The 20,168-nt window shown below is 42.9% G+C and overlaps 1 protein-coding gene across 1 annotated transcript in view; it reads left to right on the forward strand.

The window, feature by feature from the left end:
• Window positions 1–20,168, forward strand: part of ARHGAP24 (Rho GTPase activating protein 24) — a 1,622,143-nt gene that overhangs the window by 728,392 nt on the left and 873,583 nt on the right. The window contains exon 3 of the mRNA XM_069630408.1: window positions 10,895–10,982. Coding sequence (XP_069486509.1) covers window positions 10,895–10,982 — 88 coding nt within the window. The remainder of the gene's footprint in view (window positions 1–10,894; window positions 10,983–20,168) is intronic.

The raw sequence follows: 20,168 nt of genomic DNA on the forward strand, positions 1-20,168 counted from the left end.
ACATGAGAATTGATATAGCCAACCTAGAAGAGAGAACAGACGTAGTGGAGAGGACAGTGCAGAGTCTCGAGGAAGACACGAAACAGATAAGTGAAACAAAAGAACATCTGGTACGACTCACTCATAACCTGGAAATACAATGTGAAGATTTGGAGAACCGCTCCAGACGCTCCAACATCCGTATTAAGAACATGGCGTAATCAGTATTAGACAAAGATCTGAAAGAGGTGGTGAAGGAGGTATTCAGAGACATCCTGGGAGCTCAAGAAGCAGAAGATATTGGAATCGACAGAGTCCACAGGGTAGGACCTAGAAGAACTGGGGCCCCAGGAGAAAGACCACGAAATGTCCTGGCGGCTCTTTCCTCTTATCCGCAGAAAGAACAGATTCTGAGGAGGGCCAGGGAACTGGAGCATATAAAAATGAATGGGCAAGACATACAATTGTACCAAGACTTAGCTCTAGTGACCCTCCAAAAAAGGAGAGCAATGGCCCCACTGGTCAAGGCGTTAGTAGCAAAACAAATCCGTTACAAACGGACCTTCCCATTTGGGCTACTATTCACATGGGAAGGAAGACAGAGAAGAGTGACCACATGGGAAGAAGGCCTCAGTACGATGGAACTACAAGAGGAAGAGATGGAACGGGAGGAGTCTACACTCAGGAGAGAACGAACAAGGAAACCAGAGGGCTGGGAATCAAGCAAGCAAAAGAAGGCAAATGCAGGAAGGGAGACCCAGAGAAAAGTACCATGAGAAACCTAGACATTAAATACACCATGGAATCTAGCATGGAATTGCTGAAATGAAGACCCAATCGGGGGGATGGGGGAGAACGGAGCTGCACGGATAACATGCAACGGCGGCCTGGTCGTGACCCAGCGGTTTGGATCTCGGAAAGGACAGATGGAACAATGGGGTTTAGGATTCCCCACAAAATACCCCCCAAGGGTATGGATGGCAGGGAGCGAATGGCGCAACGCCCAAGCGTCGGTAGGAACCCTTGCCCTACTCGGGGGACAGTTGGTTTGGTTTAATGTTCAATGTTGGGGGGGGAGTTCAGGAGAAGGGAGCGGGTGTCGGAGGCATCAACGAAAAGAATCAAGCACAAAAGGGGACTCAAACCCAATACATACTCGTATAACAGAATGGGTATGATACGCATTTTAACCTATAACATCAGGGGCATGAGTCATCCAACAAAACGGGTGAAGCTGGAGAAACAGATTAAAAGGGGAAAAGCAGATATACTGCTACTTCAAGAAACCCATATCAGAACGAGAGACAAGCAGAAAACACGCATAAAAGGGTATAAAATATGGGCACAAGCAACAACAACAGAAAAAAAGCAGGGGTGCTGATAGCGGTGAAAGAAGGGAAAGACACTAAACTGATGGACAAAGACAAAGAGGGAAGATATGCCTTCGTCAATGTGGAGATTGAGGGATATCGCATTACCCTTGCCTCAATATATGCAACCAATCAGGGACAGGATGGTTTTCTCAACGACGTCGTGGGGAAATTGGAAGACTTTGCAAGGGGGGAGGTGATTATGGGAGGGGACTTCAACATGGCGTGGAACCCACATTTAGAAGTATGGGGAGCATGCACGGCCAAGGGGCACCATCAAAGCGTCTTAGACAACAGATGGACCACATGGCCTTGAATGATGTTTGGAGGGAACTGAAGGGGGAACAAAGGGGATACACATATTTCTCGCATGTTCACAATTCCATGTTAAGGATAGACTACTTCTGGGTATCGGTGGGTCTCATGGGTAAGATACAAGGGCTAGAAAAGGGAGCGATAGCACTCTCAGACCATGCCCCACTATGGCTAGACGTGTCTCTTCCTGGGAAGAGGAATGGGCTCTGGAGGTGGAGGTTACCGCTGGAACTGATCCAGGACCCAATAACTGGGGAATCCATAAGGGAAATGATAGACGAATACTTTGCACAGAATGACACCGGGGAAGTCACTATGAGCACAGTCTGGGACGCGTTTAAAGCAGTTATTCAGGGGAAAATGATGGCATTGAAAATTACGAAAGATAAACAAAGGCTTATGTGGGAAAAGGAGCTGGAAAAAACAATCAAAGATATCCAAGAGAAAATGCTGCCACACCCCACTAAGATATTGAAAAGATCGCTGAAAGGAACTTACTCTATCTGAAACAGAGATACTACATTAAAGCTAACAAAGCAGATAGACTCTTAGCGAGACAACTCCGTGCAAAACAGAAAGAAACAACAATTAAGGCCAGGCATAATGCGAAAGGTGACATACAAATGCGCACACAAGACATGGGGGAAGCACTGAGGGAATACTACCAAACTCTCTACTCCACAGAACGCCCTAATACAGATGCCCAAGACTCTTATCTAGAAGCCCTACAGATCCCGCGGATATCAGAGGAGGATAAACAGTCCCTAGAGAACCCAATTAGTGAAGAAGAAGTTAGAAAAGCAATAAATGGACTCCCAGTTAACAAAGCACCAGGTCCAGATGGTTTTATGGCCCCGTTTTTATAAAAAAAATACTCAGACTTATTGACCCCAGTCTTAACTAGGATTGTGAACTCATTTAAGGATAGCGGCAACGTGACCCCCACAATGAATGAAGCGAAGGTGCTAGTTTTCCACAAAACGGGTAAAGATCCAAAACACCCTGCATCATATAGACCAATCTCCCTGATAAATCTAGATGCAAAAATATATACGAAGATTCTGGCAACAAGCCTATCCCCGCTCCTCCCAAAACTGATCAGTATGAACCAATCAGGCTTCAACCCTGGCAGGCAAACCCATGACAATATTAGGAGGCTCATTCATCTAGTGGAAAAAATAGGCATAACTCACACCCCAGCGATGCTGCTATCAGTAGACGCCGAGAAGGCTTTTGATCGGGTGGAATGGCCAATGTTATTTAAAGTTCTAAAGTGCATGGGTTTTGGAGAACAATATATTGCGAGAATCACAGCAAACTATAACTCCCCATCCAGCAGAATAGCCATTAACGGAGAGGTAACTGACAAGGTGATAATATCAAGAGGGACAAAACAGGGCTGCCCCCTTTCCCCATTACTGTACGCTATCTTTTTAGAACCTCTACTAATAAAAATAAGGGAATCGACACTCATAAGAGGGATAGATATGGCAGGACAGCAACATAAAGTGATAGCATACGCGGATGATATGCTAATAGCTCTAGAACATCCAGAATCCACTTTGTCAGCAGTGGTTGGGGAATTAGAAGACCTTGGGGCCATCGCAGGTCTAAAGATAAATAGAAAAAAATCAGAAATCCTAATCCTGGCGGGGGATAGAGCAAACATAGAAGGGGAAGCAAAGCTACTGGACCTTAAGATCGTAGAAAAGGGTATAAAATACCTGGGAATAATAGTACCTCAACAAATTGGGCAATTCTATGGGGAAAATTACCCGCGGATACTCGCAAACATCCGAAGAGAAGTAGGCAGATGGAATCCTTTACAGATATCTTGGTGGGGCAGGATACAGTCAGTTAAGATGACTATCCTCCCAAGGGTACTATACTACTTTCAGGCTCTCCCGGTGGGCTTCCCCAATATGTTCTTCAAAACTCTACCGAAACTTGTATCATCCTTCATTTGGAAAGGGAAAACGCTGAGAATAGCTAGGACCGTCCTCACGGCACCAACCAGCGAGGGGGGATGGCGCTTCCCCACTTTAAGAAATTCTTTCAGGCGGCGCAGTCTAAGGTCCTGCGGGAGTGGTTGGGGGAGAATCCACAACAGATCTGGGCCAAACAAGATAGGGCAGTAGTGAGAACCCCACTGGTAGAGCTTCTCTGGAAACAGAGGCAACAAAGACGCAAAAACTTAGGGATAAGTGAAATAATGAAGACCACGCTGGAAGCATGGGATAGCCAAACACGGAAAGGTATAATGACCACAGCGCTGGGACCCTTTACGCCCATAAGCAGGAATCCGCAATTCCCTCCAGGGATGGAACAAGGGGCATATGATAACTGGGAGGAAGCAGGCATAACGAAAATAGGAGAAATGTTTGAGGACAATGAAATCAGGTCACTATAATCCTGCTTTGCAAACTCAACTCTCCCCAAAGGCGATGTTTATAGATTTGAGCAGTTAAAACATTGGCTAAGTTCCCCGATCATCACCAAAGCAGCAACTAGGGATCTTACATTGTTCGAGACATACATCATTTCCAACACAGGGGCAAAAAAATGGGTATCGACTCTGTATAAATTCATAAACACACAAGGGGAAGAAGTTAAATGGTCATACAGGATCAAGTGGGGCAAAATGCTAGGGGAGGAGCCGACGAAAAGACAGTGGGAGGATCTATGGAAACATATCCCCAAAATGACTCGCTCGGCACAGACCAGAGAGATGTGGATCAAAATAATGACACAGTGGCACTATACCCCAGAGAGGCTGCATTCGATGTTCCCCAACACGTCAAATCAATGTTGGCGAGGATGCGCCGAGGTGGGAACGTGGAAGCATATCTGGTGGGATTGTATAGGCATAATGCCCTTTTGGGAGTAAGTTAAAGGTGAGATGGGGAAAGAGTTCCCGGATGTAGGGCAGATTGGAGAAGGGGTGTGGCTTTGTGGAATTAGAGATGACACAACAAGGCTTTACAACAAATCACAGTGGAGAAGCTTTATGGGACTTCTCATTGCGGCATGGACAACAATTGCCCAGAATTGGAAGAATAAAAACACCCCACTGACATATACTTGGCTACAGAAGGTATGGGCCCATATAACACTGGAGAAAATCACCCACATAATCCAAGGAACGAGGGACAAGTTTGTAAAGGAATGGGGAGGGACTCTGCAATACCTCCAGTCAGATTTTATGGAACAATGGTGCCCCCATAATATCAAAGTATCACACATTTTCAGCGCATAAAAGGAACCCTTGACACCACGATATCAAGCGACCCGAGGGGACGGAGGGGGGAGGCAGTGGGGGGTGTTATAATGTTTGATGTTTATTCTATGTAAAACCAATAAATACAATTTTTTTTTAAAAAAAAAGAATGTTAGTAAAAAAAACACAGAATTCTCTATCCAAGCCTACCAACAGTGGCATCACATCTGGTGGTGATATCTTATAAAGACAAGAGAACTACAAACCAGGCCTGCTGAAGACTATGAAGATTTTAAAATTGGAACAGAATTTGTAATTATATTAATTTGCCAGGAATTTTAGTGCTTGAAAAAAGGAAATGTGTGAGTTTATATGTGCTTGAGAACCTTTTACCTCCTTAATAGCTAGGTTGATAGCTCACAGGTTATGCACTTTCCACTGATGTGGGGCAAGCCAGCACTTCGTAAGCCTGACTCAGTCCTTCATCATTACAAGGTTGATGCATTTAGCACCATTAAATTGTGTAATAAATATTGCTCCTTTTACAGCGCTCAGCAGCGTGAGGAACCTTGCATGAAGCACAATTCTAAAAAAACTGATATTATATTATGATTTTAATGACAAAAAAATTATTGTTCTGAAAGTTGTGGTGTTTGCTCCGAATTGCAAATGATCATTCACTGGCCATGTTGTTTGATCATTGTCCTGTCAGTATATAAAAAAAAAAAACTATTGGTCGGAAAAAAAATGTGGATGTTGGAGATGCATTTCTGAATGGAAATACTTTATAGCAATCAGCTCCAGTTTGTTCTCCATATGGGCTTAGTGATTAACAGGTAAATAACACTGACTTTCCCTGGTGTTGCCCTTTATTTATTTGTTGTGCATTTATTAGGTGCTTATACAACATGTAATTCATATTTCAAAGCTCCCACATGGCAACAGGGAGGGAACATGTGATTGAAAATGATATATACACTGTGGAATGAAGACAAACCTACTAAGCCTTGCGAGTATTCAGAATGTGCAAGAGCAAAGAGAGAAGAGTGGGGGAGGGAGCGGGGATAAGTCCTGGAATGTCCGTGCTCGTGGGTGAGGAGCAGATTTAAAGTGCAAGTACAGTAAGTGCTAGGGGGCGTTCAGCTGCAATAAGTGGGTAAGTGCAGTCCTACAGTGGGAGGTAGGCCAGTGGGGAGGTCTGCAAAAGTAGGGCTCAGAGAGCCTTATAACTAAGAAATTGGGGCATGGGTTGCATTAAAATGGATACGGAAATGATATATCGATTTATGTGACAATAAGCTCTCCTGACCTGAAAATAATGTCATTAGAGCTGTACCTCTGGGAGCTTTGAAATCAAGCCTAGTTGCTTTGTAATATGGCATGGCATAACAAGTGGTGCATATTCTAGACCATACATGATTGGCGGACGGGTAATGGTAGCGTGCACAAAGCTGTCTTGCCCGAAAAGCCAAAGAAAGCATGAAAGAGAGTGACAGCTGGGGTGGTGGAGTCAAAAATGGTGACTACGATCGGAAAATTCCTGAGATGTGCAAGGGCTTTGGCAGAGCAGACTGCAGAAAAAGTGGTTGGTCAGTGCAACCTAGTGGCCTGGTTCATGTGTTCATTCATAACTTTAATAACAGCGTGGCGGTTCCGCTCTCTAATGTTTATGTTTTTGTGCTTCACGTTATGTTAATTCAATCATGCAACACGATTTGAGGCAGATTGCTTGGAAAAGGGGCAACTAGACACATTCCATATTTGGATCAGTTAAAGTGACAGAAAAATACAACACGAAAGCCATTAATGAAAAAAAAAGCAAGAGAAGTTCAGTACAGTTGAGAAATGCGGTCTCTGTTGTGGGAGCGAATGTGAAGTGGAACCGCAACACGGTTCAATGATTATAAATAAGGTGTGGCTCCCAGGGTGTTCTGTAATCTCGACACTAGCTTTATGGGTGGCTCACCTTGCTTCCGGGGGGGCAGGAACCATCAGGGAGACTGGGTGTAGCTAGGCCCCATCAGTGGGTCCTGACCCCTGTTTGGTCCAGCGGGGAGCAATCCCCCGCCCCACTGCCTCTTTTAAAACAGAGATCTATGCCTCTCTCCAAAGCAACCCAGTGACTTCTCACGAATGCATGATAAGCCAGCTGGGTAATGGCATCCATTTTGGACAGAGCCAAGCCAGCTCAACCTGAACCCAGACAAGACGGAAATAATGTAGATGAGACGAGTCCCCGAATAATAGTTGCCCATGCACTCCTTGCGATTTAATCGCAAATACATAATATGTGCATGCTTGGGATATATATGATGACGTATATTTGTATGACAGTGTTCATATTCTAGATGGACATCGCAGATGCTAGACTTGGCACCACATAATTTAGGTCACATAAAGAAACATTTGCGCCATCTCACCACATCAGTAACGTGTGGTGTACCAGAATGCTAATCTTCACATCATGATTACATTTGGATAAACAAAACATGCATAATGGCTGTGGTTTTGGAACGATAACTGAGGTAAGGTCAAGCAGTCATCGTAGCTGCCATTGGTTGCTAGTGTGTAACCTAACCTAGCCAAGGTGTGAAAGCCATGTGTCGTGTTTAAGAACAGGTTTAACGTGATACCACAAACGGCCTCAGTGGTTAAGGCAGGGTATTTTTATCTCACGGCCAGACTTAACGGGGGCAGAACGTGGTTTCGACTCTTCCACACGTCAAGTCTGCGGGGCACGAGGCCAACAAGACACGTTGGGCACTGCTTACCTGCTATCACTATGTGAGCAGACTCCTCTGGAGGAACGAACGAGTATTAAGACGTCCGGTTGGGTTGTAGCAAATTGTCATGAAGTGTCTGCTGTGGACAGTGGTCGAAGTGTACGAAAAGAAGAAGTGGAAGCATGTTCCCTACTGGCCTGCCCCCGGTTACCACAAACCCCATCACCACCGTCCCTCCCACGCGCACACCAAACACTCAAACAAACCCATCTGCTGTTTAAGGGAATGTTCAGTGCAGTGCACTGAAGTGCAAGTTTCAACTTCTTCATACATTTTAATTTTAAAAGTAAACCATTCCAGAACGGTTTCTTTTTCAAATAAAAGTACAGGAACAGTAAGACAGAGGACCGCTCCCAACCGCTCCCGCCACTTTGGCCACTGGGTGTGGAAACCTTTGGTTCCCAGAGCTCACAAGCCTGCACCATCCATGGGCTCTGCGTTCAGTGCGCATGGCTTGGTTTGATACGCACATGTGATTTTGACAGGAACATCCTTCTCTCTTCTGCTAAGCGCTCTTCTACACCTGCAGGCTGCGTCAACACTCGCTTCCGGTCTCGGTAGAGATTGGCCAATCAAATAATGAATCCGACATGGGCTGAAGAGAAGATCAATTAGGCGATTGAAAAAGAGCTGACAGGCAATCAGGGGTGCAGCCAACACGTAAAGCAGCCGCTTTTTGGGGAGTTTCAACTGCCAGGGCTGGCACGGTTTTCTTCCGCGCGTATTTTCCAAAGCTTGGCAGCATATTTTAAAACATAATGTCTGACTGAATAGCAGAACCCCCTGTATGTTCATTTCTGACTGCCAAGTGGTATATTACCAAAGATATTTAGAGTGTGTACTACAATCATGTTTTGCATCATTGAACAGACTGTTTACTTCGAATATTATTTTAGAAAATGTTGGCTGGGTAGGACGTGCACATAATCAGTCCTAGAGCAATCCTGATGCTTGCACAAAATAGGGCCTGCTAGTCTGAAAAGTGGGGCTTGGTTGGCAGCACTGGTTGCCTGAATTGAGGGGGTGACTTGCAAGATATGCAAGTTAAGGAACTGGATCTTGTCTAGTAGAAGGTCAACCATTTGGGCAACCTCTTGCACTAGATCCAGTCATAGACAAGGAGGGGTTGGAATTCGTTGGGAAAAGAGGGAGAGAGAGAAGATACAAAAACTGGCATGGCATGCCAATGCGTGCCGATCATTTTAGAGAATGTGTGGAGTTGGATTGTGGTATATGTTGCCAGAAGGCATCCTGGCTCGCGATTTATGCCCTGCAAGCAAAGATGGTGCGGGGCTACGTGAGTGGTGGGCGACATGCAGCATTTTCTCAATTCTATCTTAGAGAAGGGAGGGGCTATTCAACTGGTATGCTGCTCGCACATTCCACTGCATGGAGTGTAGTGTGTTTCTCCTTCCATGATATACTAATCATCATGAGTCACTCAGTAGATTTATGCCAGTACATGCAACTCTCCACAGACCAGTGGTCTTCAAACATTATTGGTCTGGGCCCCCCTGAGCAAAATGTGGGCAGGCCGGGCCCCCCAAAATGTGAAATGGGCAGTAATTCCAAATGGCTTTGAACTATTGTGTGCTGTCATTGCACCCTGCGCCCAGTACAGTCCCTGGGCTCTCCCACCTGCTCCCATCACAGTCTCTGGACTCCCTTATCCCACTTCTAGCCCAGTCCCTGGGCTTTCCCCACCCTGCTCCCACCACCATCCCAAGGCTCCCCCATCCTGCTCCCACCACAGTTCCTGGGGTCCCCACCATGTTCCCCGCACAGTCCCAGGGCCTGGTGGCTGGTGAATCTTTAAAATGGAGCGGCATAAATATCCCCCCATTCCCCGATATGCCGTAGTGACTGAGCATAGAGAAGGAGCCCAAACCAAATGGGACTGGGAGGGAAGGTGGGGTTCTCCATCCAGGAGTTTTTTTAAATAATGGGTTAAAATGCTGCATTTTAGAGCACACTTTTAAAAACTATTGGGTAAAAAGCCAAACAGTTTGCAATTGGTACTGGGGGGCACAGGGCGAGGCATGGTATTCTCAGGGTGACCTACACATTAGGAAGCACCAAATATTTCTTCATATGTTGAATATGTTGCAAAAAAGAAAACATTTTCACTATCCACAAGCCATTACTTTGCAGTGCAACCCTATAGTCCAGTAAAGCACGAGTGAGGTTTTCTTGAGCAGTGTACACTGCAAACTTGTCCTGCATGGTTACATGGTCGCCGAACCCTTAGAGGTGAGGGCTGTGGGGGCACATTAATGCTATGGAAAACACCTAAGCACATATGCTAACAAGGGAATCAGGTATGTATTAATAGTTCCAGGAAACTGTAATCAATGACTTTAAGGTAGCTCATCTCCAAGTCACATCTTAGAATCCTGGCAATTATAATGTTCAATTGGGGCTTACATAATTAGTGTGTTTAAAAAGTTGAATTCTAAAGCGTTTTGTATAACAAGTGTGTAATAGGAAACACATTTTCAGACATTAGGTGCGCAACCCCCTGGACACGAGGCCGCAGCCCCCCAGAGAGATGCGCCCCATAGTTTCAATACCCCTGCCATAGACAATGGCAAAGCACAGGGAGACAGTGACACTTTAAAGAAGGGTGTAGCTTAGTTTGGGGCTGCGGGGGGTGGGGAGGTCTAGGTTGTTCACAATGGGTCATATTTTATATTTGTGGGAGGCTTGATGGGGACCAGAGAACAACTCAAGCAAAGTGTGGCGACAATGACAAAGGTTTGTGCTTCTCTATAGATCTGATCCCATGTATGTGTCGACAATATCAATTGGCAAATCAATATCACTCATGAGAGAACTGCGTTTCTTTCCATGTTGGAGTGCACGATTAAGAATGGCCTGAATGAATTTTGATCATGAATTATAAAATCGATAGGGTACATGTTGCGCCTTGAAAAATTTGTGTATAGGTGCGTTATAAATGCAATATCATATCAGGATGGGTGAAATGAGACATAAACAGAGAGATGGGTTTAAACTAATGAATGAATCAATCAATACTTTTCTGACGTCATTAATTGTGTTACAATGCATAGTATGAATGGAAGTACTCCCTCTGCCTCTTTGATGGAAGGGGCATGTACTCAAGGAATAGTCCTCCTGCCATTCTTGGACCCAGATCCACAGGATGCAACAGGAGTCGCAAGTGGGGGTTCCGGAAGATGTTTCATGTGTTCATTTGTCATTGTTTTCAGGGAACAATCTTCCTGCCTGGGAACAGAGTGGTGGAGCACCCCTACAATGAGGAGAGTCCGGGGAAATTCCTGTTTGAAGTGGTTGCAGGTAAGTCCGTCCGTCCAGAGAGGAATTCTTTCCATTGGTTGGTTGCATCTCTGAGGAGGGGGCGTAACTGGTTCGTCTTTGCACTGCTTCTGGCTTCATTAAATCCATGAAGGGCGCAGACAGCACTGTCACAGTGGCACCTGCTTGTAATGACTTCATTACCTACTAGTTTTGTTTTCTATTTTTATTGTCTACCTATTATTTCTTGAAAACGAATTCAAACCCTGCAGGCATTGTCCCTGAGTTTTTTGTGTACGCAAGCACATCCTAATTTCCTGAAGCAGAGCTTCCATCATTGAGATTGACGCCAAATGTATATGAAATTGTGAAATGCCTTTTAGTTTTGGCTCACAGAGGTGCCACTAAGAAACTGTGTGAGAAATAAATAAATATTTGTACGTAAAGTCTAAGCAGGGTTTATGCTTTTTTCTGGCATTTGCAGAGAGACACACATACGTTAGTGTCATGACTACTTGAAAATATTCTTTGTTGTTTAAATACTTGTTACATTGATTTTTTTCAAAACAGTTATTTCTGAATACACAAAGCGTTTATTCAAAGATAATGGGTTTATTGCAGCTATGTATGCGTTTCTTACCTGAACTCGGATGTTTGTACCTGCAACAGCATCTCTCTGAAAGGTAACGATACATGGTGTCTATCGTGCAGCTTCTGTTGTAAATAAAAAAATAAATGAAGCAGCAGCTTGGTTTTCAAGCAATAAAACCTGCGAGCATACCCCTGAATGTATGTATCTAGGCTGTCTCATGTTCCCACTTTTCTATATAAGATGTGAAGACTAGCGGTAACATGAAGTTATTGTTTTGTTTTGGAAGGACGACATAAAGACACGTAGGAACATGTTGTTCATTTTATTTTGACCATTTGTAGAGAATCGCAATATATAAAAGTTGTATTGTCTGCCTGTAGAAAGGTCAACACAGTCGTCTTTCCCAGTGGCTGTTTCATACGGAGGAAAGTTATCAAAATGAACAAAGATTAAGTGAAGTGATACATTGCAAAGACTGGAACCTCTTTTATATACAAAAGGGACCTTTGCAGTTGCACATCAGAACTGTAGCAATCACCAATCCCCGTGCACCATAAAACCAATAATCTATAATATCTTGCTAAATATTAGGAAAGTTAGGGAACAATCCAAAAGGATGCTCACTCAAAAGGGAAATATTCCCTCAAAACATAAGAAATGAATGGACGATTTCCTGGACACATTCCTTGGGTTCCAGACAATGGCAATAAAGGATCTCCTCAAGAGGACGCCATTGAAACACTTCTTTGATCTGTTTATTAGTGGTTGGATCTGTCTCTTCACTAACCAAGCCCAGTCCAATAATTTCTTATAGTAACCCTTGCTCTGAAAAGGAAGTCTGCGCGTGCCTCCATATGTGCTCATTGTGGCCAAAGTGTATGCAAGTGTCAATGGGCCTCATTCCGAGTACGGCGCTAACCAATGGCGCTATTAACGCCTTGGTTGACGCCGTACCCGGACCGGCAGCGCCTTGGTGGATTTCGGAATCACCGCCCCATTCCAAGGTTGGCGGGGCGGTAATTCCCCATTCACCAAGGCTCTTCCCCAGTCCCGAATGAGCCCCCATAGGGCTCAATGGGAATGGGGAAGATGCAAATAACGGTGACCGTTCATTACGGTCACCGTTATTGGCTTGGAGGCCCCTTTGCGCCCTCGACTTTAACACCTGCTCAAAGCAGGCGTTAAGGGCGAGGGCGCAGAGAGAACTCGGAGTATGGTGGTAAGGGAATACCGCCACCGGTCTCGTTACCGGTGGCCGCTATCCCTTACCGCCATACTCGGAATGAGGCCCAATGTGAGCTTTCAGTTTGTCATGTACCTAATAGTCAGTGGAAATTGTTGTCCCCAATATCTCCATCATGGGAAATTGTGCCCTATATTGGCAGGCCCCTGCTTGCACATAATATATGATGATGAAGGGGGTATGGTATAATAGACAGATAGCATTGTAATGCAGCTTCCCTATGATTGCCAGCAGTACTGCCTGGCGCAGAGGAGAAAGAGAGTGTCCCAGGATGCTGCTGTCTACACCAAAGTGCAGTCCTGTTGACCACGTGATTCTTATGGCATTTAAATCGCTTGTGGGATATCTGAAAAAAATTGCATCATGTAGCCCGGTTGTCAAATGTTGAATGAAAATTCTCAATGGTTGATATGTTTTGCACAAAAATCTCATTTACGCATGCATGAATATACCTATAATTAGGTAAAGAAATTGCGTTCAGAGAGGTCCTTTCGAAAAGCTATTTCCTCAAAATACACATACATATAAAATGCACACCTCCTCAATCGCAGCTATACCCTCATATTCTTATTGTCCCATTGCGAAAAGTCCAGGCAAAGTCATTTTGTACTGCAAAAATGACTATGCGCTGACTTTGCACTGCAAAAATATACTGTGCACGGATCCATGAATCAGGGTCTGTGTCTGCAGTGCAAAATCACTTTTCAGCAGTGCAAATTCACTTTGAACAGGACAAATATTTCATGAATCAGGCCCATTGTGTTTAAAATGTTGTTCAACTGTATTTCCAGAATAAACAGCAACACTTTCCAGGTGACTGTGGGCATTTCTTTGTTGGTGCCCTGAGAGCTCTTTCCCTTCCCGGGAGTGATCTGATAGGCCTGGGAGGGTTAGGTGGCTATTAATAAGTGCACTTGAATGCCCCTTTTTGGGGGTGACTATACTGTTCATCTTGCTACTACTGAACAATGTGCCTAGCCTGTAAGGCAATCCCTGTTGTACAGATGTTGTTGCGGCTTTCTTCATCCAAGGGTCTGTGCTCATGTTATGAGGCCTGTCTGTCTTGAGCAAGTATTCATGATCTGCCCATTGTTTTCAGCTCTAGTTGCATCATACAAAAAACCTCCATGAAGCCTGGGCCAATGAGGTTATGGACTGTCCTGATTTAGGGTGTTTTCATTTTGTGAGGCCTGACTGTATAGAGCAACTCATCCTGTTCCTTCAATCACTTATAGCTCTATCTGCTGAATGAAAACAAACATGTCCGGCCTCTGCTAAGGCCGACATAGCCTGTTATGAGTTCTCAGCTGCGTTTGCTGCACAGGACTCTGCTGATGTGGCTGGCGGTTGGCCTGGGGTTTCAGGGGACTTTCCCCTTTCCTGCCCTAGTCGGGATTTCCAAGCATATTCCTCCGGTCCCCACTGGAATCTATTTACATTCCTCTACCACATGAGTAATGTGTCTATTTACTTTGGTGTTGCGCCTGCCCTCTAGCCCTGTCAGGATTCTAGTACTGTTGCAGCATAAGCAATGAGCACCTATTTACTTGTGTAGCGGGCCAGTAAGTGCTTCTTGTTTGGTGCATAGATTTTCCACGTTTATATATGACTGAAGGATACTGAGAAATGATGTGACTGTAATCAGGAGTGTGGAATCTTGGAACGAAATCGCCAAAACTCAATTTGTGGTTCCTTTCTAAAGCTGTTAAATATTGGCACAGAAAAAGGAGCGGAAAATGTAGGAGGAGTTTCTTAATGACTTTGCCCCATTAGGGTCTTCGGAGGGCATTAAAGCGGCACATGCTTGTATCCCTGTCTCATAGTTGAGGAAGGCAACAGAGAAAGTCATTGGTGGAGACCCAGGCACTCAGCAGTACATTGAAGAAGGCCATTGTGCAGGGGTGTTGCAAGGTCTGGAAAAGGGCTGGGGCTATGCTAATGTTTGGACTGTCCGGACTCGGGGCTAGCTAGCGTTTTGGTTGTAGCCTCTAAGCTTCTATCCGGGGCTACAACCAAAAGAGCCCCCTCGGGAGCCCCCCCAGTCAGGGTCTGAAACTCACAGGAATATCTCTTCAAAAGGAAGGACAGCTGTGTGTCAACTGTCAAATTAATCCAACTGGGATCACCTATACCTGTTTGCTTGCCTGTGACAGTCTGTATATGCTCTGCCCATATCCTTTTAGCATGACCCTTAATAGTCTATCTTTCTAATTCTATCCATAGTATTATCCCTATTACTGTTTCCCCTTATTGTGCAGTGATCTATTGCTTCATAGCTGCGTTTGCTGTGCATCAAATACAGCACATGCACACATAATGGCATTGCCAGGCACTGTATGTACCTCTGGCCATTTAATCTCTTAGCAGAACATGCATTTAGGTATTATTTCGATTGGCACATGGATTATGTGGAAAAATAGTGGTATTCTAACAAGCATTTTAGAAAGACAAAATAACATCTGCATTTTATTTTATATTGCCTATTTATGGACCTGTGGTAAATCCTCATTTCTGCAGCGCATTCACAGTTCATGCTGAACACAGAATGTATTGTTTCTGATGTGTATATAACAGTAGGGATCCGGGGACACTGGCGGATCATGAAGTACTGGCGTATTTCATAAGCACTCACTCACTACATATGGTCTGGACTGTAAACAGTTATATTTGTACTATAAAGCTCAGTTCTCTGAAAAATAGTTCTTCGAAGAATTACCCCAAAGCAGATGTTTGAAGGGATGGCTGGCTCACTGGGTTGGTTCTCTGGGGTCTGGGGACTCTCTTTAACCGCCTCTTCATAGAGCATATATGAAACCCAGGATGACCTCCCAATTGCCCTGATTCAGGTTCAAACGTGTAGAGCAGGTCATTTCTGTGACCGAACCCAATAAAGCCATTCATGGATAGAAACAGGCAATTGTGTAAAGAACAAAAACATGCATTTCTTTACGGCCAGCAAGCAGCGTTTCACATGACAACAGGATGGTTCAGCTGGCAGGGAAAGTCTCTGTGTTTTTCTACATCCAGCATACCTTTATAGAAAGAACATATTTGACACACCAGTTCCGTTTTAACATGAACCTTACAATGTAATTGGTCAAGTTTCTATGAGTAAAATGCATTGCCCTTTCTCATTGGACACACATGCTTCCTGAAATGTATCATGATTTCCACTCCCAATGACCTCATATTTCTGCTGATAAGCATAACACTTGTTTTCCCATCTTCAAATGAATTGTGTAACTTGTTTTGCACCTTAGAGTTGGTTAGAAACAGTTTTGAGATGGTGTAGGTTGTAGCTCAACTCTGCCAAGCACATAATTCCTGCTGTCACACCCCTATTGGTCTATTTGTTTAGCTTATCTATTTCTTACTTTACTGCTGAGTCCATTTATAAAAAAAAATCTCTTGAGCAACACTGCCAAAAAAATGGTCTATTTTCCTATTTAATGCTGCCAAATGTGTGTGCCTGGCTCTGCTTTAAGCAGACCCTCACTTTTTCTGCTTTCTCAACCATGCCTGATTCATTTAGAATGCAGGCTATGGTATCCCTTTTGGATAGAATGCATACCTTTTTGCTGTAGCATTTCTATGTTATGGGCATTTTCTGCATATATTTCAGCATTACATTTTGCTGATACATTATTTATGATATGTTTTTTCTAGTTTCTATTGAGTGTGGGTAACATTCTTCACATCCAAACGCAGTTTGACCTAATGTCTGTGTAACTTTGTTATAAAAACATATTTGCCTTGTGTCTTATGCTGCAACGTGTGTCATAAATGAGATTACATCACTTGCTTTTGTCATCGATTGCTCATATCATGTGTATCCTCACTGTCTCTGCTTAGGGTATGGATGATACAGTTGTTTAAGTGAATAACTCTTCTCATATTTGCAATAATGGCTCGGGGGATTGGCAAGAGCCCTGAGTGAAATGTTCATCTGTCCATCAATGATGGGGAGGGGGAGTTGCTTTTGATCTACACCTCTTCAAACTACTTAACATTAAGAAGATGGAGAAACCCTAAATGTCATCTTGTCAGTGTAAGGGAAAGTAATTCATTAAAGCAAAATCAATCGCAAGTCATTAACATATTTATTAATATATTATTAATTCATTGCAATTTCTGCAAGAATATTTGTAAAAACATATGTATGTGATCTATTTTCATGAAAAACAAAATGCTACAAAATAAACGATTTCATAAATAATAGAAACACCACAACCTCTTTATAGTACATAAAATTAAAATTGTCGACAACTTAAATCCCTGCAGTTCTACAGTATTCTTTTTGTCATAATTCTAGGAATAGCTAAAGTTGGCTTTTCTTTAAAGTGGTTATACACTTGTTAATAAGTCCTTTAGCACAAATAAAAGTACGTGCCCTTCGCCTCCTTAAACCTTCCTGTCACTATTGACTCTAACTCTATAACATTGCTCTATCTGGATAAGGGGTTTCTTAACATTTCTACAATTTCTCATTTCTGTATATCACAAAAAAATGTATTTCAATTCAAGAAATAAAATAATGCACAATGTTCTTATCACAAGTATGCCAATATTATTTTCTTGAAATTATTACCATTACCTTTGTTTCTTTTTTTAGGGGGTTATTCTTACAGCAGGGACTTCACCTAAAGCACCCATATTTTTCATCTTGTTGTTTTTGCTTGAAAAACATTCAATAGCCTTTTCTTGGAAAAACTGGGAACTTCATTAGTCTATTCTATTTTCTTGTGCTTAAGGATGTTATATTTTTAGCAAACCTTATGTTCCATAATGCAGGTCCTGCATTTTCCAATGCTCTTACCCAAATATTGAAGTCCACACAAGCATGTTATCCTATCATACATTAGCAGCTTCACAAGCAGTATCTTCCTTTAGGATCTATTTATTGGTAAACCCTATATCATCTTAATTGTGTTTCAACACACAACATATTTTTGCTGTGGGTATAGTGCCCTTTTAATGAATTAATTCCATATTGTTCAGGTAACTTCTGTAATTTCTTCTCTTGTATCTTTGTATCATTTATCATGGTTGCATCTTTAATATTCTTACTTTTTTAAAGCAAAAATTGGGTTTCCAGTTTTTGCTTTCCCATTTAAAAAAAATAATCTATGTTTTTCTTATGACATTCATAATTGTGTGCAATAAATGTGTGAGAGTGTTGACCAAAGACATGTTTTTTTTCTCAATTAGGGCTTATCTTTTGTTATTAAAGGCTCTATTTGTCTCATCTTTCACTTTTTTATATGGATAACACTGTCTTCAAATTCACTAAAACGATTATAAGCTTCTTTTGTGTGTGCCCATTGTGCCCATTGTGCACTGCTGTTCCTTTTCAGATGGAGAACATGCGCAAATGTCTCCTTTATGTGTCTGGCAGATGACATTGGAGAAGAAGCAATGTTTTTTTGTCAGTAGGCTTGCAATAGGCTTCACGGTTTCTCGTGTTTTCATTGTGGCCCTTTTAAACATTGACATTTTCCCTGTGGTGTTTTTACTACAGCTGTTTTTGCAACATTTTTTTTAAACAGGGACTTTCCTCCAACCGCTCTCTAGCCCCCACTACCTCACCCTCCAATACCTTAATGGAAACACACAACACATACATTTATATTAAGCAAAAATGTGGCAAAAAGCAGCTGGGGTGAAAGCACCGCAGGCAAAATGTCAGTGTTTAAAAGTGCTGTGACGAAAAACATGGTCAGCGGGTTTCACCTGTAAAATCTCTTAATGATGGTAACAAACTGCCCAGCTCCTGTTTCATTACCTGTTCACATGATAATAATATCCTCTATGTACCATAACCAAGTTGTCAATTGGTTGTTTTCAGCTTATATATGTGTGTTCTTATCTATCTTCTCATATAAGCTGGCTAGGTTGGATGGGAGGAAAGTACCCATTACTGTGCCCTCAATTTATGTTACAATGTACTCATGAATCAAAACCCAATTGTGCTTCAATGCTAATTAATTGCACCACATTTAGGAATGAAGTAGGCACTGAATGTTCATATTTTCTTTGACACAAGCATTCAGTTATCTCTAATGTGGCATTTTGGTAAATACAGGTATACAATGATTCAATACCCAACGATATCAAAATATTTTTGAAGGATCAAACTCCTGCGCGTCTAATTTCGGGAAAAGACTTGTGTCATCTTTTAGGTGTGATTTCTTTTCACTAACTTGAGAATGTCAATCAATTTGTCACGTCTAGAGTGCGCTTTCACCAAAGGCATCATGGCTCTTACACTGAGGGAATGAACAAACAGAGACACCAGAAAAGAAAGGGAGCCCCCTTAATGAAAAGAAAGGTCTTGAGTTCCCTCCTGGCAATCTCGATATTATACCTTATTAACAAAGGCTAGAACTGGAGCATATCTGCAGATGTCTCAAGCATCTTTGAGATGCCCCAATGCAGATGTGATTTACATAGTTTTGTAATAGGGCATCTCCCTAATGCTCCACATAGTTTGAGATTTAGATTTTATCCTAGTTTTAGACTTTGTGAATGAGGTATAAGGCAGCAGGAGTAAATCAGATATGCTCAGACCATCTCCTGATTTGCTTCAGTGGACATTTTTGTGAGTCAGGCCAAATGAGTTTGGGATGGAGTTATAGATCAACTGTGAAAAACAAGAGTTGGACTGGAATTAATGAGGAGTAGCTTTAAGAAATGCAGCCACTACACTCTTGCATGATGTTTGTCACAGTCATGCCACTATGAGGACGTCAACAGCAATAGCAAACTGTTATATTTAAATAATGAAACACACACATAACACTGTTTACTATTCATGACAATGCAAATTTAGCTTGACCCTCCCAAGAATAGCCATAGCAAAGGCATTTGAATGGGCACCCCAGAGACAACCAAACATGCTACAGCAAGGTTTCAGGAGCAGTTTGGGTGGCTGCATTGCGGTGTTATTGTATGGTGACTCTCTTAGGTTCAGTCCAGGAAACTGTCATAATAGGTGGGACACCCCAGAACTCAATTGGGCAAAGGACTTCAAGCATGCCTGTAGGCTGTGATACAGGCAGTTTTACCTAATGGCTAAGAGTTGCTGTGGTTGGCTATCACATACAAAAACCCAAAGTGAAACCCCAAAACATCATTCCCAATATAGGATATATAATAAACCCCACATACACATATATTCCACACAGTGGTTTCTGAAGTTGAAAAGAGGGTTGTAAAAACAGAATTCTCTGCTTAGAATGCTCAAACACCTGGCCAATAAAATGGGTTCCAAAAAGAAGTCTAGTGGGAAATTGTAATGAAAACCTTCAAAGCAATTGTGTTACTAAAGGCTCATACTATGAACACAACTCGTGGATTGTGGCCCATTTGAAAAATGATCTAGGATTTGCGGGGT

This window comes from Ambystoma mexicanum, chromosome 6q (assembly GCF_040938575.1).
Source record: "Ambystoma mexicanum isolate Mex_15411 chromosome 6q, UKY_AmexF1_1, whole genome shotgun sequence".
In the NCBI taxonomy this organism is placed as follows: domain Eukaryota; kingdom Metazoa; phylum Chordata; class Amphibia; order Caudata; family Ambystomatidae; genus Ambystoma; species Ambystoma mexicanum.